This window comes from Scyliorhinus torazame, chromosome 18, assembly GCF_047496885.1.
Source record: "Scyliorhinus torazame isolate Kashiwa2021f chromosome 18, sScyTor2.1, whole genome shotgun sequence".
Lineage (NCBI taxonomy): Eukaryota > Metazoa > Chordata > Chondrichthyes > Carcharhiniformes > Scyliorhinidae > Scyliorhinus > Scyliorhinus torazame.
In genome coordinates, this window is record NC_092724.1 from 160,406,617 (window position 1) to 160,432,348 (window position 25,732).

At 46.3% G+C, this 25,732-nt stretch overlaps 1 protein-coding gene across 5 annotated transcripts in view; it reads right to left on the bottom strand.

The window, feature by feature from the left end:
* Positions 1-1,994: 1,994 nt before the first annotated feature.
* Positions 1,995-25,732, bottom strand: part of LOC140395692 (sodium-coupled monocarboxylate transporter 1-like) — a 147,622-nt gene continuing 123,884 nt past the window's right edge. For 4 of the 5 annotated variants that reach the window (XM_072483766.1, XM_072483764.1, XM_072483765.1 and 1 more), the window contains 3 exons: positions 23,513-23,616; positions 6,359-6,459; positions 1,995-6,265 (listed from right to left, as the gene is read on the bottom strand). In XM_072483766.1, coding sequence (XP_072339867.1) covers positions 6,170-6,265; positions 6,359-6,459; positions 23,513-23,616 — 301 coding nt within the window. In that variant the 3' untranslated portion in view covers positions 1,995-6,169. Of the gene's footprint in view, positions 6,266-6,358; positions 6,460-6,509; positions 7,164-23,512; positions 23,617-25,732 lie in introns of those variants that run through there. The other variant, XM_072483767.1, reaches the window with a different exon arrangement.

Genomic DNA, 25,732 nt, shown 5'->3' on the forward strand with positions numbered 1-25,732 from the left:
GAACAAGGGGGCAAACAAAGCAGATACATGAGCAAGAGCAGCATAGGGCATTGTGAATAGTGTTCTTACAGGGAACAGATCAGTCCGAGGGAGAGCCGTTGAGGAGTCTAGTAGCTGTGGGGAAGAAGCTGTTTCTATGTCTGGATGTGCGGGTCTTCAGAATTCTGTACCTTCTGCCTGATGGAAGGGTCTGGAAGAAGGCAATGCCTGGGTGGGAGGGGTCTCTGATAATGCTGTCTGCCTTCCTGAGGCAGCGGGAGGTGTAGACAGAATCAATGGGAGGATGGCAAGCTTGTGTGATGCGTTGAGCTGAGTTTACCATGGGAGGGTTGGGGTGAAGGGAGGGGGAGTGAAGGGAGGGGGGTGAAGGGTGGGTTTGATTGAAGGATGTTGGGGGGCAAATGGAGGGTTGGGAGAGGATGGTTGCATTGGGTGGGGACGGGGGGGCTTCGGAGGGAGGGGTGTCAACTCACTGTGCTGCCCGGTCTTTGACCTTCTTGCATCACTGGAGGCCAGAGGTCCTGGTCACGCTTCCTGAACTGTCGGCCGGTGCCACTTCACCCCAGGCGGCACTGGCTGCCCTGTGGTTCACCTTCTGGTAGCTTCAGTAGGACATCCCTCCTGGCCTTGACCGCATCTGGGAGCCTCCCCAGGTCCGTGTCTCCAAACCTTGGGGCCAGTCGTCTCAGCGCCATGGCTGTAAACTGAGCGGGGTTGGCTGTGCAAGTGCTGTTTATGTGCTGCTCGACCTTGTTAGCGGGGGGCTGGCGAGAGCGATCCCAGTGAATCGGCTGGCGAGCCTTCACTTGCGGCGAGAAGCCTGTGGGGCCTCATTAAGTGGACCAATTAACACTGGATTGCATTGCCGTCCTCGCTGGGCCGAGCGGTGGGAATCTCGCGGCAGTTCCCGCTCGCTACCACACTGAGAAATCTTTCAGGAGAATCCGCGCGTGATCTTTGGTCCATTCATGTGCATTAAATACATGATCATTTCCTGTAATCAATTTAACCATATGCCTGTTTTAAATCTATAACTGTGGTTACAAATAAATTAACACCATTAAGCATCGCAACCTTTTGAAAGAATCATCAGTTTGTTAGCTTGTGATCTATGGGGCAAGATAGTCTGAGTGAGTGCCAAAAATGCAAAGGTTCACACTAGCCACAATACACCTATCTACCCGGTGCAGGCTGTTTTTAAGCTTAATGCGAGCTAACTTTAACTCATGCTGGCCTTCACTGGGGAACGGATGAGAGGGGTGTCCATTCCCTGACCGCAGGAGTGCTTTGATCAGCAATCCTGTGGCACTCGTATGTGGAGGGATGTCTGATGGAGGGGAGTGGAGCTGGCCAGGGATGGGGTTTCAATTCATTCATTGGATGTGGACATCACTGGCCGTCCAGAACACTCTGCCATCTGTAAATCCCTTCCGAATGTGAATTTCTGCACTTAGTGAGGTGAACGCACATCCTCATTGCTGTTATGGAGGGAGGTCCAAGTCAGAATAGTGTCAGACTAGGAGGAGAACTTGGAGATGGTAGTGTTCCATGCTTCTGCTGCCCTTCTCCTGGCACACAAGCAGTGCTCTGGAATCATTTACCTCCTCCCTTAATTTATCCTCGCCTTATGCAGTTGATGTTTTTTGAAGCCGCCTGGAAAATCTGTCTGTCACTGTAAAGCTGCAAAGCAGGTTAAACAGTCGGGTCCAGCCATTTAACATATTTAAAATGTCACCATGCATCCTGGTAGCAGGTTGGTTGCTTGTTTATTGAAGTTGGCAGGTTGGAGCTGGTTTCCTGATTCATTTTTGTCACTTTAAGCACCTACACACATTCTCACCCATGTTAAATTTCCACCCCTTAAATCATCTTGTTAATATTTAATTTCCCAAATCTGCTCATGCAAGGTTAACACAGTTGTAATCAATCAATACAAGTTGTACAATAAGTTGAATGTGTAATTGCAATAACACAGCAACGGCTAGAAATAAAACTTGGTTAAAAAGAACTTGTATTTCTATAGTCTTTAACATGTGAAAACATTCCAACATGCTTCACAAGAGCAAAGTCTGACATTGAAACACATAAGAAGATATTAGGATGGATGACCAAAAGGCTGGTAAAAGGACATTTTAAGGAGCATCTTAAAGGAGGAGAGGTGGAGCTATTTAGGGAGGGAATTCCAGAGTTTAAGCCAAGGCAGCTGAAGGCACGGCCACCAGTGATGGAGTCATTAAAATTGGGGATATTCATAGAGCCAGAATTGGAGAAGCACAAATATGTTGGACGGTTGCAGGACTGGAGGAGGTTAAAGAGATAGGGAAGGGCGAGGCCATGGAGGGATTTGGAAAGAAGGGACGCGATTCTGCAGAAAAATTCCTAAGTTCATTTGTGGCGGGTTTTTACAGGGAGATTTTACAGGGAGATTTACAGGGAGATTTTACAGGGGGGAGCTGGCAAGGTGGATACAGAACTGGCTAGGTCATAGAAGGCAGAGAGTAGCAATGGAAGGATGCTTTTCTAATTGGAGGGCTGTGACCAGTGGTGTTCCACAGGGATCAGTGCTGGGACCTTTGCTCTTTGTAGTATATATAAATGATTTGGAGGAAAATGTAACTGGTCTGATTAGTAAGTTTGCAGACGACACAAAGGTTGGTGGAATTGCGGATAGCGATGAGGACTGTCAGAGGATACAGCAGGATTTAGATTGTTTGGAGACTTGGGCGGAGAGATGGTAGATGGAGTTTAATCCAGACAAATGTGAGGTAATGCATTTTGGAAGGTCTAATGCAGGTAGGAAATATACAGGGAATGGTAGAACCCTCCAGAGTATTGAAAGTCAAAGAGATCTAGGAGTACAGGTCCACAGGTCATTGAAAGGGGCAACACAGGTGGAGAAGGTAGTCAAGAAGGCATAAGGCATGCTTGCCTTCATTGGCCAGGGCATTGAGTATAAGAATTGGCAAGTCATGTTGCAGCTGTATAGAACCTTAGTTAGGCCACACTTGGAGTATAGTGTTCAATTCTGGTCGCCACACTACCAGAAGGATGTGGAGGCTTTAGAGAGGGTGCAGAAGATATTTACCAGAATGTTGCCTGGTATGGAGGGCATTAGCTATGAGGAGCGGTTGAATAAATTTGGTTTGTTCTCACTGGAACGAAGGAGGTTGAGGGGCGACCTGATAGAGGTCTACAAAATTATGAGGGGCATAGACAGAGTGGATAGTCAGAGGCTTTTCCCCAGGGTAGAGGGGTCAATTACTAGGGGGCATAGGTTTAAGGTGAGAGGGGCAAGGTTTAGAGTAGATGTACGAGGCAAGTTTTGTACGTAGAGGGTAGTGGGTGCCTGGAACTCGCTACCGGAGGAGGTGGTGGAAGCAGGGACGATAGTGACATTTAAGGGGCATCTTGACAAATACATGAATAGGATGGGAATAGGGGGATACAGTCCCAGGAAGTGTAGAAGATTGTAGTTTAGTCGGGCAGCATGGTCGGCACGGGCTTGGAGGGCCGAAGGGCCTGTTCCTGTGCTGTACTTTTCTTTGTTCTTTGTTCTTTGTTCTATTCCCACTGGCTTTGCCGGCAAGTTCCCCACCGCTATTCAATGACATTTTCAGCCCTGGGAGATTCTCACCGGTTTAGCCCACACTTAGAAGGCAGGATTCTCCGTTTCAGAGACGAAGGACGGCACAGTAGCACAATGGTTAGCACAATTGCTTCACAGCTCCAGGGACCCAGGTTCGATTCCCGGCTTGGGTCACTGTCTGTTTGGAGTCTGCACGTTCTCCCTGTGTCTGCGTGGGTTTCCTCCGGATGCTCCAGTTTCCTCCCACAGTCAAAGACGTGCAGGTTAGGTGGATTGGCCATGCAAAAACTGCCCTTGGTGTCCAAAAAGGTAAGGAGAGGTTACTGGGATATGGGGATAGGGTGGAGGTGTGGGGCTTGAGTCGGGTGCTCTTTCCAAGGGCCGGTGCAGACTCGATGAGCCAAAGGGCCTCCTTCTGCACGATAAATTTTACGATTCTATGATTCTCCGATTGCCGACGCCGAAATCACATTCGCCAATCGGCCAGAGAATCCGTTTTTACAGTGAATTCGGGAGCGGTACCATTTTTTGGACGCTCCACCCCCTCAAAAATGGCGTACTCGAGGAGTAATAACAATAATAATATTAATCTTTATTGTCACAAGTAGGCTCATATTGCAATGAAGTTACTGTGAAAAGTACGCCGCACGCCATTGGGACGGTCTTAGGACGTTACCTGAGGCCCTTCCCCGATGCTCCGCCCCCGATGGGCCGACTTCCTGATGGCATGTCCTCTCAACTTTCATAAACCTGGCATGGCGGCTACGGACTGTCTCCAGCGCCGCCACAGTTGGGGGGGGGGGGGGGGCACTGGTGGGGGGTGGTCTGGGGATGGCGAGTGGGTTACAGGGTAGCACTATCTGGCAGGCAGGGTCCGCACACGGCCACCGCTTTGTTAAAAAAGGGAGTAAATAAGGGGCTTAAGGGTGGTCAATTCAGGAGAGCACAAACCCAAAGATATGCTCCTCCTATGCGACGTTGTAAATCTCGGAAGCTTCAGTCGTCCCTGGTGACCAAGTGTGCGGGAGGTGTGTCCAACTGCAGCTACTGGCTAACCACATTTCGGAGATGGAGCATCTGCGAAGCTGAGCATGTTCAGTGCTATCCACATAAATGTCAATTAAGATGATCACATTACATTGCATTGCTGCCGCAATTTGTGCTAAATAACTACTTACAGCTTGTTGTACTTGGGCCTTAATGGCAACTTCTCTTAAAAAATACATTTTTGGACCTTTATGAACACTCTTGTTTGGGCAAAAGACTCAATTGTTCCCTAGATATTTGGATCAATATGAAGAGTACAATATTCAGTGTCCACGTTCTATTATTTGACTGATACTTGGGAAGAAGGGGTTATCCTATCAGGAAAGGTTGAATAGGTTGAGCCTGTATTCGCTGGATTGTAGAAGTAATCTTATTGAAAGATATAAGATCTTGAGCAGACTTGAGAGGATGTTTCACCCTTATGGGATAGATTAGAAATAGGGGACATAGTTTCAAAATAAGGGATCTCCCAGCTATAATGGAGAAGAGGAGAATTTCTTTCTCTGTTAATCTGTGGAATTTTCTCAGAGTGCAGTGGAGGCAGGTTCATTGAATATGTTTAAGGCTGAGTTAGACTGATTCTTGATTGACAAAGGATTCAAAGGTTCTAGGGGGTAGACAGGATAGTAACATTGAGAATGCAATCAAATCAGCCATGATCATATTGAGGCAGAACAGGCTCGAGGGGGCACATGGCCTATTCCTGAACCTAATTCTTGTCTTCTTATGTATCGCTGGGATCCAAACTGAAGAATCCAGTCTTGAATGCAACTAAACTATAAACTCCAAAGTAGTTAAGGGGAATCTAACCATTCCCCCTTCTCAAGATCGATTAGGGATGGGTGATAAGGCTGGTCTAGACAGCGTTGCATACATCCCATGAATGAATGATAAAAAAGTTGGCATCAAAGGAGGAGGTAGTTACAAAAAATAAAACAAGAGCTTCAGGCAGGTTGGGAGGGGGAGGTTCAGCTGGAATGAAGCAATTTCATTGCTACCGATCTACACGGAGCTTGTTGAGCTATTGAAGCATAAGAGCAAAACCATTAACAAGATTGTGCAAAACAACAAGTTTTTTTTGCTCTGGTAATTTCTTCAGTGGCTGTGGAAGAGCCACAGGAATCAATAGTGAAAATTCTCATTCCATGTACGAAGGTTATAGATGCACAGTCTGACAGTGGCTGTAAAGAGAGTGGCAGCTTTGACAAGTTGGGTGATTGGAGGTGGGGTTGGGCAGGTGTGCAAGGGGTGGGGGAGTGTGGAAGGTGTTGCAGTAATTCAAAGATACAGAATATTACAGTCCCAAAATAAAACCACTCAATGTTACCCTCCAATACAACACAGAGTCCTCTCCTGTACATCCTCAAGCACACAGGTAATTTGGATATTGGGCATGCCAAACAGAAGGCAAGTTTTACAGAACTACAAGCCCAGAGATAATTAACATTGACTTGGTAGAATCTGACAATTTGTTAAAAAACTTAATTCAGAGGAATTTAGTGATATATTATCACAGACAATTTTCCATAAACAATATTATATTCTGGTTGATTTTATAGGATTTAAAACTGGTGAGCTCTCACAGCCTTTGGAACTTTGTTTGGGCACAGGTATAGTTATCAAGTTGTCATTCTACGTGAAAGAAAGAAAAGAGAATGATTAATATGAATTAATTCCAGAGTGGTACATCTGCAAATATAATTAATTGCCTTATAAGTATCTTACTGTCTCTGGGATTGATGTGTTTAGTTTGTTCTTGAAGACGTATTTGTAAATGGTGTGTACTATGGGAGCAATCAGACAAGGGTCCACATTTTCAGTTCCACCTGCATCAGAGAGTTAAAAACACAATGCAACATCGGATTTATTGTAATATTTCCAATAACGACAAAGACTGAGATCGATAGCTTCTTCATAAAACACTGGTACAGTGCCAGCTGGAGTACTTTCCTCAATTCTGGGTACCACACTCAAGGTAGAATCTGAAGATCTTGGTGAGGTTGGGGGGATTTACCAGAATGTTTGTTTGTTTATTTATTGTCACATGTACTGAGGTACAGTGAAAAGTATTTTTCTGTGAGCAGCTCAAACAGATTATTAAGTACATGAAAATAAAATAAAATAAAAAGAAAATACATAATAGGGCAACACAAGGTCCACAATGTAAATACATAGACACCGGGTGAAGCATACACGAGTGTTATGTTAATCAGGTCAGTCCATAAGAGGGTCGTTTAGGAGTCTGGGAACAAATGGATCCTGTTTAGTGGATCGTGTTCTCAGACTTCCGTGTCTCCTGTCCAATGGAAGAAGTTGGAAGAGTGAGTAAGCCAGGTGGGAGGGGTCTTTGATTATGCTGCCCACTTTCCCCAGGCAGTGGGAGGTGTAGATGGAGTCAATGGATGGGAGGCAGGTTCGTGTGATGGACTGGGCGGTGTTCACGACTCTCTGAAGTTTCTTGCGGTCCTGGGCCGAGCAGTTGCCATACCAGGCTGTGATGCAGCCAGATAGGATGCGTTCTATGATGCATCTGTAAAAGTTGGTAAGAGTTAATGTGGACATTCCGTATTTACTTAGTTCCCTGAGGAAATGCAGGCGCTGTTGTGCTTTCTTGGTGATAGCGTCGACATGGGTGGACCAGGACAAATTTTTGGTGATGTGCACCCCTAGGAATTTGAAGCTGTTAATCATCTCCACCTCGGGCCCCTTGATGCTGACAGGGGTGTGTACAGTACTTTGCTTCCTGAAGTCAATGACCAGCTCTTTAGTTTTGCTGCCATTGAGGGAGAGATTGTTGTTGTTGCACCATTCCACTAGGTTCTCTATCTCCCTCCTGTATTCTGACTCATCGTTATTCGTGAATGGCTCGATGGATTGACAACTTAGTTATGTGCAAAGACTGAAGAAATTAGAGTTGTTGGCCTTAGAACAAATTCAGGTTAGTGGGAGAATTAATGGAGGTGTTCAAAACCATGAATAGTTTTGATCGAGTAGAGAAGGAGAAAATGGGTCCAGCGGCAAAAGACTGGTAACCACAGAACACAGAGCTAAGTTCATTGATAAAAGAACCAGAAAACACACATGGGAACAATGTTTTCTGAATTTTTTAATGAGGATCTGGAATGTAATGCCTGAAAGAGTGATGGAAACAGTATAAATATTTGAAGTGGAAAAACAATGCTGCTATGGGAAAGGGGAGTGAAATGGATCTGAATGGACAGTTCAGCTAAAGATTTAGCTCAAAGGGCTGAATAGCTTCATTTCCTCAGACAATCTAAAGCAATTCACAATTAGTTTTTCATTCATCTTTGCATTAGGGGCATCACTAGCATATCCATCCTTAGCTGCCTTAATTGAGGAGGTGTTGCTGAGCCATCTTTTTGGCCCACTGCTCTGTGTGTGGAGGAGATACTTCACAGGTGTTAAGTAAGGAATTACAGACTTTTTACCCAATGACAGCGATATATGTCCAAGGCGGGAATGAGAGAGACTTGGAGGGAATTTGAACGGAGCCACATAACGTTTGTAGTCACAGAATCTGTTCATCTGGAAACTATTTTATGGCATAATGGAACAAATGGATCCTGTTTACTGGGTCTGTGAAACACAACCTCGGCAACCAGAGGGTCAGAGAACTCACATAATCGAACCTTCAAAAAGCTGGAAGAAATCGTATAAAGAAGCAGGTATTCGAAGCTTCATCAGCAAAACCCTAGGAACAACAATCGCAGAAGATTACCCTGAGTCAAGGGCCCGGTGACCGGTAAGGCACCCTTAGAGAAACTTGACCAGCTGTTCCGATTAGGATGACACACGAGTTAAATTTGTGAGTTGAGTAACAGTTATCACTTGTTGAATTAAAATCTGTCTGACATTTATTGAGTTTTAGTCTGTGGGACAGTTTTATTAAGGATCAATATTAGTCTGCATGACAATAATTAACTGCATATGCAGTTTGTGTGACTATCAGTTCTGACCCTCATCGAGGAGGGCAACAGAAATTACCTTTAACCTTCTAAACTCCAGGGAACCCTTGGAGTCAAGGTAGCATTCTGATAAATTAATGCTGAACCTTTTACAAAGCCAATATATACTTTCTACAGAGTGATGGCCAGATCTGCTCATGATAGCCCAGGTGCCAGGTGTGGTCTAATCAAACTAATCAAACCCTGGGCGGCACGATAGCACAGTGGTTAGCACTGTTGCTTCACAGCTCCAGGGTCCCAGGTTCAATTCCCAGCTTGGGTCACTGTCTGTGCGAAGTCAGCACGTTCTCCCCGTGTCTGCGTGGGTTTCCTCCGGGTGTTCCGGTTTCCTCCAACAAGTCCCAAAAGATGTGCTGTTGGGTGAATTGGGCTTTCTGAACTCTCCCTCTGTGTACCCAAACAGGGGCCGGAGTGTGGCGATTAGGGGATTTTCACAGTAACTTCATTGCAGTAAGCCTACTTATGACAATAAAGATTATTATAATTATATTGTATAATTGTACCATGACTTTCACCCTCTTTACGGGGCTGGTTTAGCACAGGGCTAAATAGCTGGCTTTTAAAGCAGACCAAGTCAGGCCAGCAGCATGGTTCAATTCCCGTAGCAGCCTCCCCGAACAGGCACCGGAATGTGGCGACTAGGGGCTTTTCACAGTAACTTCATTTGTAGCCTACTTGTGACAATAAGCAATTTTCATTTCATTTGTATTACATACATAAGAATTACATATGATATGCAGCACAGTAATTATTTCCCAGCCAGCTCATGCCGGCATTTAGCCAACATTAAAGCCGCCTTCCATTTTTCCTAATCTAAATCTATCAGCATAACCATCTATTCCTTTCTCTCTCATATACTTACCTACCTTCTGTTTAAGTGTGCCTATGTTATTCACCTCATTGATTTGATTTGATTTATTGTCATATGTATTAGTATACAGTGAAAAGTATTGTTTCTTGCATGCTATACAGACAACGTATACCGTACATAGGGAAGGAAAGAGAGACTACAGAATGTAATGTTACAGTCATAACTAGGGTATAGAGAAAAGATCAACTTAATATGAGGTAGGTCCATTCAAAAGTCTGATGGCTGCAGGAAAGAAGCTGTTCTTGAGTCGGTTTGTAAGTGACCTCAAACTTTTGTATCTTTTTCCTGACGGAAGAAGGTGGAAGAGAATATGTCCGGGGTTCGTGGGGTCCTTAATTATGCTGGCTGCCTTTCCGAGGCAGCGGGAATTATAGACAGAGTCAATGGATGGGAGGCTGGTTTGCGTGATGGACTGGGCTACATTCACGACCTTTTGTAGTTTCCTGCGGTCTTGGGCAGAGCAGGAACCATACCAAACTGTTATACAACCAGAAAGAATGCTTTCAATGGTGCAACTGTAGAAGTTGGTGAGAGTCGTAGGTGTCATGCCAAATTTCCTGAGTCTTCTGAGAAAGTAGATTCGTTGGTGGGCTTTCTTAACTATAGCGTTGGCATGGGTGGGGGGACGACAGGTTGTTGGTGATCTGGACACCTAAAAATCCGAAGCTCTCAACCCTTTCTACTTTGTTCCCATTGATGTAGACAGGGGCATGTTCTCCTCATAGCTTCCTGAAGTCGATGACTTCAGGAAGTCAAATTCCTGGACTTCCGGGTGCGGCGATGGCCAGCTAAGTCGCACGTTTCGGCAGCTCCCGGTGGAAAGGACTTTTGGGCTCTTAATAGGAGCCCCAACGGCAATTTTAACGGCTAAAAACACTGTGCGGTAAACCAGAAGGGAATCCCCCTGGACACGGATGGAAAAAGGAGAGGAAAGTGGCCGGATTGCGGTGGATCCTCTAGAGCAGCGGCCAGGAAGGCAGGCACAAAGCAAGATGGCGTCGGAAGGAGGCAGTTTAATATGGGGCCCTGACCAACAAGAGTTCCTGCGGCGCTGCGTGGAAGAACTTAAAAAGGAGATGAAGAAGGAGCTGTTGGCCCCGATATTACAGGCGATTGAAGGGCTAAAGGAGGAGCAAAAGACCCAGGAGCAGGAGCTTCGGGTCGTGAAGGCAAAGGCTGCTGAGAATGAGGACGACATACAGGCCCTGGTGGTGAAGACAGAGATGCACGAGGCACAACACAAAAGGTGTGTGGAAAGGCACGGCTACGTGGGAACCGGGTGAGGAGCTGGATTGAAAAAGGAGATGGCTAGTCGACAAGGGGGGGGGGGGTAAAGAGCCCCCCAACCCGGCTGATCACGTGGAATGTGAGAGGGCTGAACGGGCCGATAAAGAGGGCACGGGTACTCGCACACCTAAAGGAACTTAAGGCAGATGTAGTAATGCTGCAGGAGACGCATCTGAAACTGATAGACCAGGTCAGACTACGCAAAGGATGGGTGGGGCAGGTGTTTCATTCGGGGCTAGACGCAAAAAACAGGGGGGTGGCTATACTAGTGGGGAAGCGGGTAATGTTTGAGGCAAAGACCATAGTGGCGGATAGTGGGGGCAGATACGTGATGGTGAGTGGCAAATTGCAAGGGGAGGCGGTGGTCTTAGTGAACGTATATGCCCCGAACTGGGATGATGCCAACTTTATGAGGCGTATGTTAGGACGTATCCCGGACCTAGAGGTGGGGAAGTTGGTAATGGGTGGAGATTTTAACACGGTGCTGGACCCAGGGCTGTGCAGATCGAGGTCCAGGACCGGAAGGAGGCCGGCTGCAGCTAGGGTGCTTAAGGACTTTATGGAGCAGATGGGAGGAATAGACCCCTGGAGATTTAGTAAACCTAGGAGTAAGAAGTTTTCGTTTTTCTCCTATGTCCACAAAGTTTATTCGCGAATAGACTTTTTTGTTTTGGGAAAGGCGTTGATCCCAAAGGTGAGGGGGACGGAGTATACGGCTATAGCCATTTCGGATCACGCTCCACATTGGGTAGACTTGGAGATAGAGGAGGAAACAGAAGGGCGTCCACCCTGGAGAATGGACATGGGACTAATGGCAGATGAAGGGGTGTGTCTAAGGGTGAGGGGGTGGGACCAGACGGATTCCCAGTTGAATTCTATAGGAAATAGATGGACTTGCTGGCCCCGCTACTGATGAGAACCTTTAATGAGGCGAGGGAAAGGGGGCAGCTGCCCCCGACTATGTCAGAGGCAACGATATCGCTCCTCCTAAAGAAGGAAAAAGAACCGCTGCAATGCGGGTCCTATAGGCCTATTTCCCTCCTGAATGTGGACGCTAAGATTCTGGCCAAGGTAATGGCAACGAGGATAGAGGATTGTGTCCCGGGGTGGTTCATGAGGACCAAACTGGGTTTGTGAAGGGGAGACAGCTGAATACAAATATACGGAGGCTGCTAGGGGTAATGATGATGCCCCCACCAGAGGGGGAAGCGGAGATAGTGGTGGCGATGGATGCCGAGAAAGCCTTTGATAGAGTGGAGTGGGATTATTTGTGGGAGGTGCTGAGGAGATTTGGCTTTGGAGATGGGTATATCAGATGGGTACAGTTGCTGTATAGGGCCCCGATGGCGAGCGTGGTCACGAATGGACGGGGGTCTGATTATTTTCGGCTCCATAGTGGGACGAGGCAGGGATGTCCTCTGTCCCTGTTATTGTTTGCACTGGCGATTGAGCCCCTGGCCATAGCATTGAGGGGTTCCAGGAAGTGGAGGGGAGTACTCAGGGGAGGAGAAGAACACCGGGTATCTCTGTATGCAGATGATTTGTTGCTATATGTGGCGGACCCGGCGGAGGTGATGCCAGAGATAATGCTCTCTTTCACCCTCCTTCATCTCATTTCGCTTTCTTTCACCCTCCTTGGTCTCGTTTCGCTCTCTTTCACCCTCTTTCGTCTCGTTTCGCTCTCTTTCGCCCTCCTTCATCTCGTTTCACTCTCTTTCACCCTCCTTCGTCTCGTTTCGCTCTTTTTCACCCTCCTTCGTCTCGTTTCCCTCTATTTCACCCTACTTCGTCTCGTTTCGCTCTCTTTCACCCTCCTTCATCTCGTTTCGCTCTCTTTCGCCCTCCTTGGTCTCGTTTCGCTCTCTTTCACCCTCCTTCGTCTCGTTTCGCTCTTTTTCACCCTCCTTCGTCTCGTTTCCCTCTATTTCACCCTCCTTCGTCTCGTTTCGCTCTCTTTCACCCTCCTTCATCTCGTTTCGCTCTCTTTCACCCTCCTTCGTCTCGTTTTGCCCTCTTTCACCCTCTTTCGTCTCGTTTCGCCCTCTTTCACCCTCCTTCGTCTCATTTCGCCCTCTTTCACCGTCCTTCGACTCGTTACGCTTTCTTTCACCCTCCTTGGTCTCGTTTCGCTCTCTTTCACCCTCTTTCGTCTCGTTTCGCTCTCTTTCGCCCTCCTTCATCTCATTTCGCCCTCTTTCACCGTCCTTCGACTCGTTTCGCCCTTTGTCACCCTCCTTGGTCTCGTTTCGCTCTCTTTCACCCTCCTTCATCTCGTTTCGCTCTCTTTCACCCTCCTTCGTCTCGTTTTGCCCTCTTTCACCCTCTTTCGTCTCGTTTCACTCTTTCACCCTCCTTCGTCTCATTTCGCCCTCTTTCACCCTCCTTCGTCTCGTTTTGCCCTCTTTCACCCTCCTTTGGGGATTTTTCAGGGTATAAATTGAACATGGGGAAAAGTGAGTTGTTTGTGGTGCATCCAGGGGAGCAGAGCAGAGAAATAGAGGATTTACCGTTGAGGAAGGTAACAAGGGACTTTCGTTACCTGGGGATCCAGATAGCCAAGAATTGGGGTACATTACATAGGCTTAATTTAACGCGGTTGGTGGAACAGATGGAGGAGGACTTTAAGAGATGGGACATGGTGTCCTTGTCACTGGCAGGGAGAGTGCAGGCGGTTAAAATGGTGGTCCTCCCGAGATTCCTTTTTGTGTTTTAGTGCCTCCCGGTGGTGGTCACGAAGGCTTTTTTCAAAAGAATCGAGAAGAGTATTATGAGTTTTGTGTGGGCCGGGAAGACCCCGAGAGTGAGGAGGGGACTTTTGCAGCGTAGTAGGGACGGGGGGGGGGGGGGGGGGGGGGGGGGGGGGGGGGGGTGGCACTACCGAGCCTAAGTGAGTACTACTGGGCTGCCAATATTTCAATGGTGTGTAAGTGGATGGGAGAAGAGGAGGGAGCGGCGTGGAAGAGATTGGAGAGGGCGTCCTGCAGTGGGACTAGCCTACAAGCTATGGTGACGGCGCCGCTGCCGTTCTCACCGAAGAAATACACCACAAGCCCGGTGGTGGTGGCGACTTTGAAAATTTGGGGACAGTGGAGACGGCATAGGGGAAAGACGGGAGCCTCGGTGCGGTCCCCGATAAGAAATAATCATAGGTTTGTTCCGGGGAGAATGGATGGGGGATTTGGAGCATGGCAAAGAGCAGGGGTAGCACAATTGAGAGATCTGTTCGTAGATGGGACGTTTGCGAGTCTGGGAGCGCTGACGGAAAAATATGGGTTGCCCCAAGGGAATGCATTTCGGTATATGCAACTGAGGGCTTTTGCGAGGCAACAGGTGAGGGAATTCCCGCAGCTCCCGACGCAGGAGGTGCAGGATAGAGTGATCTCAGAGACATGGGTGGGGGATGGTAAGGTGTCGGACATATATAGGGAAATGAGGGACGAGGGGGAGATCATGGTAGACAAGCTGAAAGGGAAATGGGAAGAAGAGCTGGGGGAGGAGATTGAGGAGGGGCTGTGGGCTGATGCCCTACGTAGGGTAAACCCATCGTCCTCGTGTGCCAGGCTAAGCCTGATACAATTTAAGGTGTTACACAGGGCGCATATGACTGGAGCACGGCTCAGTAAATTTTTTTGGGTAGAGGATAGGTGTGCGAGATGCTCGAGAAGCCCAGCGAATCACACCCACATGTTCTGGTCATGCCCGGCACTACAGGGGTTTTGGGTGGGGGTGGCAAAGGTGCTTTCGAAGGTGGTGGGGGTCCAGGTCGAACCAAGCTGGGGGTTGGCTATATTTGGGGTTGCAGAAGAGCCGGGAGTGCAGGAGGCGAGAGAGGCTGATGTTTTGGCCTTTACGTCCCTAGTAGCCTGGCGCAGGATATTGTTAATGTGGAAGGAAGCCAAACCCCCAGGTGTGGAGACCTGGATAAACAACATGGTAGGGTTTATAAAGTTAGAACGGATTAAGTTCGTATTAAGGGGTTCGGCTCAAGGGTTCACCAGGCGGTGGCAACCGTTCATCGACTACCTCACAGAAAGATAGAGGGAATGGAAAAGAAGAAGACAACAGCAGCAACCCGGGGGGAGGGGGGGAGGAATCGGACGGACTCTCAGGGATGTTATTGTATATGTATAGGCATTTGTTATAGGTAATTGTACACTGGACTGTTGGATTGTATCTTTGGAGAGTATTTATTTTTGACAAGGCAGTTGCCAATTAGTTTGGTTTTTGTTTCTGTTTATATATTATTTATTTATTTGTTTAAAACTGGCCACTGTTATTTATATTGCTTTATTGTTGTGTAAAAGAAACACTACATATTGTTATGTTTGGCCAAAAAATCTTGAATAAAATATATTTTTAAAAAAAGGAAGTCAAGTTCCTGAGGCATTGGAACCGGTTCTGGGGGAGGTGGGACCAGTACAAACCGGATGGTCTGCACCTGGGCTGGACTGGAACCGATGTCCTGGGGGGGGTGTTTGCTAGAGCTGTTGGGGAGGTTTTAAACTAATGTGGCAGGGGGATGGGAACTGATGCAGCAAGTTGGAAGGTAGTAAAATAGGGACAGAAACAAAAGGCAGTAAGGGGGAAAGTGAAAGGCAGAGAAGCCATAGTCAAAAATCAAAAAGGGTGACAGTACAAGGTACAGTGACTGAGGGGAGCTCAGTGAATAGGCCCAGTAATACTAAAAGGAATAAAACGGGTAAAAACAATAATGGTAAGCAACAAGGAAATTTAGGAGAAAAGTTAAGAGGAAATATAATTGAAACTAATTGAGAGAAATAATAAACCGGGCAAATAATGGCATTTCACCAACAATTTCCGCTGTTTAAACAATACCATCAGATACAGGGCTGGGGTAGGAGAGAGGTCACCCTCCCCAAGTTAGAGTAATTGGGTCACTTAAAGATTGGGAATACAGCGGACTTTAAAATGATGGACACTGGGAGCATTCCCCAGCTCAGGGTAACTGACACCTTAACGGGGGGTCAGCCCATTGCCACTATTAATAAATGCGAACAATCTGCAGAATTGAAAATCGAAATGAATTTAACCGTAAATTGGAGAGAAAATCATAGAACAGTGGGATTTTGCACAAGTGTCACACCCAAGGACAAGGAAAATTAGGAGAAAAGTTAAGAGGAAGTATAACTTAGGAGAGGTTACTGATCGAGGTGTTAAGATTCAAAACAGAGGTATAAAAGCCAACGTAAGTGTACTTTACCTGAATGCTTGTAGTATTCGGAATAAGGTAAATGAGTTGATGGCGCAAATCATCGTGAATGGTTATGATTTAGTGGCCATTACTGAAACATGGTTAAAGGATGGTCACGACTGGGAGTTAAATATCCGAGGGTATCAAACTATTCGGAAGGACAGAGTGGATGGTAAGGGAGGTGGTGTAGCTCTGTTATTTAAGGATGACATCCGGGCAATAGTAAGGGATGACATCGGTGCTATGGAGGATAAGGTTGAATCCATTTGGGTGGAAATCAGGAATAGTAAGGCGAAAAAGTTACTGATAGGAGTAGTCTATAGGCCACCAAATAGTAATATTATGGTGGGGCAGGCAATAAACAAATAAATAACGGATGCATGTAGAAATGGTACAGCAGTTATCATGGGGGATTTTAATCTACGTGTCGATTGGTTTAACCAGGTCGGTCAAGGCAGCCTTGAGGAGGAGTTTATAGAATGTATCCGCGATAGTTTCCTAGAACAGTATGTAATGGAACCTACGAGGGAACAAGCGGTCCTAGATCTGGTCCTGTGTAATGAGACAGGATTGATTAATGATCTCATAGTTAGGGATCCTCTCGGATTCCACAATATGGTGGAATTTAAAATACAGGTGGAGGGTGAGAAGGTAAAATCAAACACTAGTGTTTTGTGCTTAAACAAAGGAGATTACAATGTGATGAGAGAAGAGCTGGCTAAGGTAGACTGGGAGCAAAGACTTTATGGTGAAACAGTTGAGGACCAGTGGAGAACCTTCCAAGTGATTTTTCACAGTGCTCAGCAAAGGTTTATACCAACAAAAAGGAAGGACGGTAGAAAGGGAAAACCGACCACGGATATCTAAGGAAATAAGGGAGAGTATCAAATCGAAGGAAAAAGCAAAAAAAGTGGCAAAGAATAGTGGGAGACTAGAGGACTGGGAAATCTTTAGGGGGCAACAGAAAGCTACTAAAAAAGCTATAAAGAAGAGTAAGCTAGATTAGGAGAGTAAACTTGCTCAGAATATAAAAACAGATAGTAAAAGTTTCTACAAATATATAAAACAAAAAAGAGTGGCTAAGGTAAATATTGGTCCTTTAGAGGATGAGGGGGGAGATTTAATAATGGGTGATGAGGAAATGGCTGAGGAACTGAACAGGTTTTTTGGGTCGGTCTTCACAGTGGAAGACACAAATAACATGCCAGTGACTGATGGAAATGAGGCTATGACAGGTGAGGACCTTGAGAGGATTGTTATCACCAAGGAGGCAAATAGGGTTAAGGAAAATCCCAAGGCTTTTTACACGTACATAAAAAGCAAGAGGGTAGCCAGGGAAAGGGTTGGCCCACTGAAGGATAGGCAAGGGAATCTATGTGTGGAGCCAGAGGAAATGGGCAAGGTACTAAATGAATACTTTGCATCAGTATTCACCAAAGAGAAGGAATTGGTAGATGTTGAGTCTGGAGAAGGGGGTGTAGATAGCCTGGGTCACATTGTCATCCAAAAAGACGAGGTGTTGGGTGTCTTAAAAAATATTAAGGTAGATAAGTCCCCAGGGCCTGATGGGATCTACCCCAGAATACTGAAGGAGGCTGGAGAGGAAATTGCTGAGGCCTTGACAGAAATCTTTGGATCCTCGCTGTCTTCAGGGGATGTCCCGGAGGACTGGAGAATAGCCAATGTTGTTCCTCTGTTTAAGAAGGGTAGCAAGGATAATCCCGGGAACTACAGGCCGGTGAGCCTTACTTCAGTGGTAGGGAAATTACTGGAGAGAATTCTTCGAGACAGGATCTACTCCCATTTGGAAGCAAATGGACGCATTAGTGAGAGGCAGCACGGTTTTGTGAAGGGGAGGTCGTGTCTCACTAACTTGATAGAGTTTTTCGAGGAGGTCACTAAGATGATTGATGCAGGTAGGGCAGTAGATGTTGTCTATATGGACTTCAGTAAGGCCTTTGACAAGGTCCCTCATGGTAGACTAGTACAAAAGGTGAAGTCACACGGGATCAGGGGTGAACTGGCAAGGTGGATACAGAACTGGCTAGGCCATCGAAGGCAGAGGGTAGCAATGGAGGGATGCTTTTCTAATTGGAGGGCTGTGACCAGTGGTGTTCCACAGGGATCAGTGCTGGGACCTTTGCTCTTTGTAGTATATATAAATGATTTGGAGGAAAATGTAACTGGTCTGATTAGTAAGTTTGCAGACGACACAAAGGTTGGTGGAATTGCGGATAGCGATGGGGACTGTCTGAGGATACAGCAGGATTTAGATTGTCTGGAGACTTGGGCGGAGAGATGGCAGATGGAGTTTAATCCGGACAAATGTGAGGTAATGCATTTTGGAAGGGCTAATGCAGGTAGGGAATATACAGTGAATGGTAGAACCCTCAAGAGTATTGAAAGTCAAAGAGATCTAGGAGTACAGGTCCACAGGTCATTGAAAGGGGCAACACAGGTGGAGAAGGTAGTCAAGAAGGCATACGGCATGCTTGCCTTCATTGGCTGGGGCATTGAGTATAAGAATTGGCAAGTCATGTTGCAGCTGTATAGAACCTTAGTTAGGCCACACTTGGAGTATAGTGTTCAATTCTGGTCGCCACACTACCAGAAGGATGTGGAGGCTTTAGAGAGGGTGCAGAAGAGATTTACCAGAATGTTGCCTGGTATGGAGGGCATAAGCTATGAGGAGCGATTGAATAAACTCGGTTTGTTCTCACTGGAACGAAGGAGGTTGAGGGGCGACCTGATAGAGGTATACAAAATTATGAGGGGGCATAGACAGAGTGGATAGTCAGAGGCTTTTCCCCAGGGTAGAGGGGTCAATTACTAGGGGGCATAGGTTTAAGGTGAGAGGGGCAAGGTTTAGAGTAGATGTACGAGGCAAGTTTTTTACGCAGAGGGTAGTGGGTGCCTGGAACTCACTACCGGAGGAGGTAGTGGAAGCAGGGACGATAGGGACATTTAAGGGGCATCTTGACAAATATATGAATAGGATGGGAATAGAAGGATACGGACCCAGGAAGTGTAGAAGATTGTAGTTTAGTCGGGCAGTATGGTCGGCACGGGCTTGGAAGGCTGAAGGGCCTGTTCCTGTGCTGTACATTTCTTTGTTCTTTGTTCTTTGTTTTTGAGGTAGTGATGGGCAAGCTAATGGGGCTGAAGGTAGACAAGTCTCCTGACCCTGATGGAATGCATCCCAGAGTGCTAAAAGAGATGGCTCGGGAAATTGCAAATGCACTAGTGATAATTTACCAAAATTCACTAGACTCTGGGGTGGTCCCGGCGGATTGGAAATGAGCAAACATGACACCACTGTTTAAAAAAGGAGGTAGGCAGAAAGCGAGTAATTATAGGCAGTGAGCTTAAATACGGTAGTAGGGAAAATGCTGGAATCTATCATCAAGGAAGAAATAGCGAGGCATCTGGATGGAAATTGTCCCATTGGGCAGACGCAGCATGGGTTCATAAAGGGCAGGTCGTGCCTAACCAATTTAGTGGAATTCTTTGAGGACATTACCAGTGCGGTAGATAATGGGGAGCCAATGGATGTGGTATATCTGGATTTCCAGAAAGCCTTTGACAAGGTGCCACACAAAAGGTTGCTGCATAAGATAAAGATGCATGGCATTAAGGGGAAAGTAATAGCATGGATAGAGGATTGGTTAATTAATAGAAAGCAAAGAGTGGGGATTAATGGGTGTTTCTCTGGTTGGCAATCAGTAACTAGTGGTTCCCTCAGGGATCAGTGTTGGGCCCACAATTGTTCACAATTTATATAGATGATTTGGAGTTGGGGACCAAGGGCAATGTGTCCAAGTTTGCAGACGACACTAAGATGAGTCCTAAAGCAAAAAGTGCAGAGGATACTGGAAGTCTGCAGAGGGATTTGGATAGGTTAAGTGAATGGGCTAGGGTCTGGCAGATGGAATACAATGTTGACAAATGTGTGGTTATCCATTTTGGTAGGAATAACAGCAAAAGGGATTATTATTTAAATGATAAAATATTAAAACATGCTGCTGTGCAGAGAGACCTGGGTGTGCTAGTGCATGAGTCGCAAAAAGTTGGTTTACAGGTGCAACAGGTGATTAAGAAGGCAAATGGAATTTTGTCCTTCATTGCTAGAGGGATGGAGTTTAAAGCTAGGGAGGTTATGCTGCAATTGTATAAGGTGTTAGTGAGGCCACGCCTGGAGTATTGAGTTCAGTTTTGGTCTCCTTACTTGAGAAAGGACGTACTGGCACTGGAGGGTGTGCAGAGGAGATTCACTAGGTTAATCCCAGAGCTGAAGGGGTTGGATTATGAGGAGAGGTTGAGTAGACTGGGACTGTACTCGTTGGAATTTAGAAGGATGAGGGGGGATCTTATAGAAACATATAAAATTATGAAGGGAATAGATAGGAGAGATACGGGCAGGTTGTTTCCACTGGTGGGTGAAAGCAGAACTAGGGAGCATAGCCTCAAAATAAGGGGAAGTAGATTTAGGACTGAGTTTAGGAGGAACTTCTTCACCCAAAGGGTTGTGAATCTATGGAATTCCTTGCCCGGTGAAGCAGTAGAGGCTCCTTCATTAAATGTTTTTAAGAGAAAGATAGATAGTTTTTTGAAGAATAAAGGGATTAAGGGTTCTGGTGTTCGGGCCGGAAAGTGGAGCTGAGTCCACAAAAGATCAGCCATGATCTAATTGAATGGCGGAGCAGGCTCGAGGGGCCAGATGGCCTACTCCTGTTCCTAGTTCTTATGTTCTTATGACAATGTCCTTCGTTTTGTTGACATTGAGGGAGAGATTATTGTCGTCGTACCAGTTCACCAGATTCTCTACCTCATTCCTGTACTTTGTCTCGTCATTGTTTGAAATCCGACCCACTACGGTGGTGTCATCAGCAAATTTGAAAATCGAGTTGGAGGGGAATTTAGCCGCACAGTCATAGGTGTATAATGAGTAGAGTAGGGACCACCTGCAGTAAATTTCACTTTGTCACCATTCCCTTGGTAAAGAAGTTTCATCTGAATTCTCTATCTGACTCTTTGTATTGATGGCTTCTAGCTTTGCTCGTCCCCAAAAGTGAAAACATTGGCCAGGGTTTTACCAGCCCCTGGGAGGTAGGGTGAGAGATCAGTTGGGGGATGTTAATTTAGTTCCCCAAACCGGTCCTGCCATTGTGGCATTTTATTGACGGTACAACCAAATGCAGAGAGGCTGGCCACACCAATTTATGTATGTAAAGGCCCAATTTGGAGCCATTTTACATAGGTCTTAGCTGCATCCAGTTAAATAGAGTCAGTCTCCCAGTGGAAGGTCTCCAACAAAATTCAAGAACTCGACTGCATCTAGGACGAAGCAACCCGATGTTTGGAAACCCATTCTCTCCCAGCTTGAACACTGACTCCCTCCATCACCCACACACTGTGGCTGCAGTACGAACCATCTACAAGATGTATTGCAGCAAATCTCCAAGGATTCTTCAACAGCACCTTCCAAACCTGAAACATCTGCCACTGAGAATAAATACAGCCGGCAGCACATGGACTGTATCAGTTCAAGAAGGATCACTAACACCTTCTCAAGGGAAATTGTCAACTAACAATAAATGCTGGCCATGCCAGTCATGAATGAATGAAACAAGGAGACAATCTGAAAAGGTAGGAGTAGTGATGGGACTGAAGAAGTTGCAGGAATGGGAAGGGTAGTGCGAAGGTGAAAGACTCGGGAATGTGATAGCGAAGACAGCTTAATCATGATTGATTAGGTGGAAGGAATGGGTGGGGAGCCACAAAAGCCGTATTCTCCACACCAGAAAATGCAGCCGGCAACTGGTGGGGTCTCTTCTCCCTGCCACACCATAGAAGGAGAAAAAGGAAAGCAAACCATTAAGAGATAGTGAAGCAGAAAGAAACAGCAAAAAAGGAAGCAACAGAGAAACCTCAACATGAAGTCAATAGACTAACGTAAGAGACATCATATGGTCCCACTTTGCATGTGTAATGTTATGGGAAATTATCCAGTACTTAAATATCATTTTAATTTTTATGGAAAAATGTGAGATGATTAGGAAGAGCCAGCATGGATTTCTAAAGGGCAAATTGTTTTTAAATAACTTGCTGGAGCTTTTTGAAGAGGTAGTAGAAAGGGTTGATGAGGGTAATGTTGTTGATGCGGTGTACATGGACTTTCAAAAGGCATTCAATACAGTGCCACACAACAGACTTGAGAAAAGTTATTGCTTATGGAATAAAAGGGGCAGTAGTAACATGGGTTCAGAATTGGCTGAATAATACGAAATAAAGAGTGATGGTCAATGAATATTTTTCGGGCTGGAGGAAGGTTTGTGGTGGAAAGATTCGCTGAAGACTGCACAATATTCAGCACCATTCGCAACTCCTCAGATACTGACGAAGTCCGTGTCCAAATGCAGTAAGATCTGGATAATATCCAGGCTTGTGCTGACAAATAGCAAGTAGCATTTGCGCCACAGACATCCCAGGCAATGACTATCTCCAACAAGAGAGAATCTAACCATTTCCTCTTGATATTCAATAGCATTACCATTGTTTAATCTCCGGCTAGCAACACCCTGGGGGTTACCATTGACCAGAAATGTAACTTGACGAGCCATAGAAATACTGTGGCTACAAGAGCAGGTCAGAGGCTGGGAATCCTGCGGAGAGTAACTCACCTCCTGACTCCCCTGAGCCTGTCCACCATCTACAAGGCACAAGTCGGGAGTGTGATGGAATATTCCATAAAATACACTTGCCTGGATGAATGAAATGTATTGCGCGGCGCCAAAGGCCTTCCACCCCGGCCAACGGGGTGCAAACCACTCCAGCGCCATCCTAGCCCATGAAGATGCGGAGGATTCCGCACCTTTGGGGCAGCCCGACGCCGGAGTGGTTCCCGCCACTCCACTGCAACATTTCTGCCCGCCCTGCCAATTCCCGGAGGATCCCGCCCCACAAATTTCAGTTATGAGGGTAGAACATAGAACATACAGTGCAGAAGGAGGCCATTTGGCCCATTGAGTCTGCACCAACCAGATTGGAGAGGTTGGGACTGTTCACCTTAGAGAGAAGAAGGCTAAGATGAGATTTGATCGAGATATTCAAAATCAAGAGGGGGCTGGACAGAGTAGATAGGGAGAAACTGTTCCTGCTCATTGAAGAATGAGAGGGCACAGATTTAAACTGATTTACAAAACAAACAAGTGTGAAGTGAAACACTGCATAAGTTTTGGCTCTGGAATGCACTACCTGGAAGTGTGGTGGAGGCAGGTTTAATCAAGGCATTCAAGAGGTGATTATCATTAGATGATTATTACAACATAAACAATGTATAAAGGTACAGGGATAAGGCAGGGAAATTACACTAGGACATAATGCTCATTTGGACCGGTACAGACACAGTGGACGGAATAGCCTCATTCTGACTGTAACATTTCTGTGATTCAAGGCAACGAGTGTAAATTTAGCCTAAAACTGGTTGCTGACTTGCCACAATTTACATTTTTAATTTAACTTACCAGTGAGCATGCTGACTATCAATCCTACTAGAATTGTACTCAGGCAACCAATTGGGCTGTAGTAATAAAATGATATGGAATATAAACTCTCTGCAATGTCGGGCCTGAAATAGAAAAAGAAAACAAAACATTCATTTTGAAAATTTCGTATTCAGTTCTGGGTGAGAAATGTGACTCCAAAACTAGTGTCATAAAGTTAAATAAAGACAATGACAAGGGTATGAAGACAGAGCTAGCTAAAGGAAATCAGTTTCAACGGTCAGGCGGGAGAAAAGCAACAGTACACATTTGAGGTGATATTTTCTAACTCTCAATAAAGACGTGGGCCGAAGGGCCTGTTCTGTGCTGTATTTTCTATGTTCTATGTTCTATGTATTCCATTAAGAACGAAAGACTTTACGGGAAGAATACACCACCTGTGGTTAATTAAGAATGTGAAGAATGATATCAAATTGAAAGAACAACATAAGCAATTTATTTTTCAGGTCCAAACGTCCAAATGAAGAAACGTGAAATAAAAAGTGCTGGAAAAACACAGCAGGCCTGGTAACATGTGGCGATAATCAGGTAAAGCGTTGAAACCCACTTGATATGTTAACCTGCTCTCTACACATTCTGCCACACCAGCTGAGTTATTCAGCACTTTCCCCCCCCAGATTTCTGGCATCTGCAGCATGTTGCTTTTATTTCAATGAAGACACTTTTTAGGCCACCAGGTGCTGAAGCTGTGGAGGATTCATACTTCCAGTTGGGTGGAAGCACCCTCTTGGACTTGTAGTAATGAGCCAGCCTATGGATTCTGATTTCAGTAAGAATCAAATGGAATTTGGCATCTTTATCCTTCCTGTTCCTCTCCAAGTGTTTGCGGACAGCCACGGCAGTCTTTTTTTTAAATAAACATTTCATTGAGGTATTTTTTTGGTTTGACAACAACAACAAAATAAACAATGTACATAAATCTATAAACATAGTGCAAAAGTCGTCTTCCTCCTTTACAGGTCCCACCTTTATTAACCCCCTACTCTAAACTAAACTAACCCCCCCTTCTGCTGACGATTAATTTTCCGCAAAGAAGTCAACAAACCTCTGGGCTCGGTGCTTGTTTTTAACACCGTGGACATGACATCTGCAAACCCCTGCCAGAGTCTCCTAAGCTTTGGCCACCTCCAGAACTGTGAACATGGTTCACTGGTCCTCCCGCACATTTTGCACACCTATCTTCTACCCCAAAGAACCTGATCATCCGGGCCACTGTCATGTAGGCCCGGTGAACGATCTTGAACTGTATCAGGCTGAGCCTGGCACATGTTGCGGACGCGTTGACTCTACTCAACGCGTCCGCCCATAGACCATCCTCTATCTCTCCTCCCAGCTCCTCCTCCCACTTGCGCTTCAGCTCCTCAATCTGCGTCTCCTCTGACCCCATAAGTTCCTTGTAAATGTCAGAGACCCTCCCTTCTTCCACCCACACTCTGGAAACTACCCTGTCCTGTTTCCGCTTGGTGGTAGGAGCGGGAAGGTTGAAACCTGCCTACGTAGGAAGTCCCATACCTGCAGGTTCCTGAATTTGTTTCCCCTTGCCAATCCAAATTTCTCCTCCAGCTCCCTCAAACTAGGAAACTCCCCTCTATAAACATAGCCCCCATCCTCTCAATCCCTGCTCTCTGCCATCTCCGAAACTCCCGTCCATCCTTCCAGGGGGAAACCGGTGATTATTACAGATTGGGATCCAGACCGATGCTCCCTCTGCTCCCACATGCCTCCTCCATTGCTCCCAGACTCTCAAGGCCGCCACCACCACGGGGCTGTGGAATACCGTGCCAGCGGGAATGGCAGAGGCGCCGTTATCAACGCCCCTAAGCTGGTGCCCTTACATGAAGCCGCCTCCATACGCTCCCATGCCGACCCTCCCCCACCACCCACTTCCTGATCATGGCTCTATTCACCGCCCAATTGTAGTTACTGAAGTTTGGCAGCACCAGCCCGCCCTCTCCCCGGCCCCGCTCAAGCATCCTCCTCTTTACACGCGGGGTCTTGCCCGCCCATACAAAGCCAGTGATCACTTTGTTGACCCGTTTAAAAAAGGACCGCGGAATAAAGATGGGGAGACACTGAAACACAAACAGGAATCTTGGGAGGACCGTCATCTTCACCGTCTGCACCCTCCAGTGACAACAGGAGCGCGTCCCATCTCCGAAAATTGTCCTTCCTTTGGTCTAC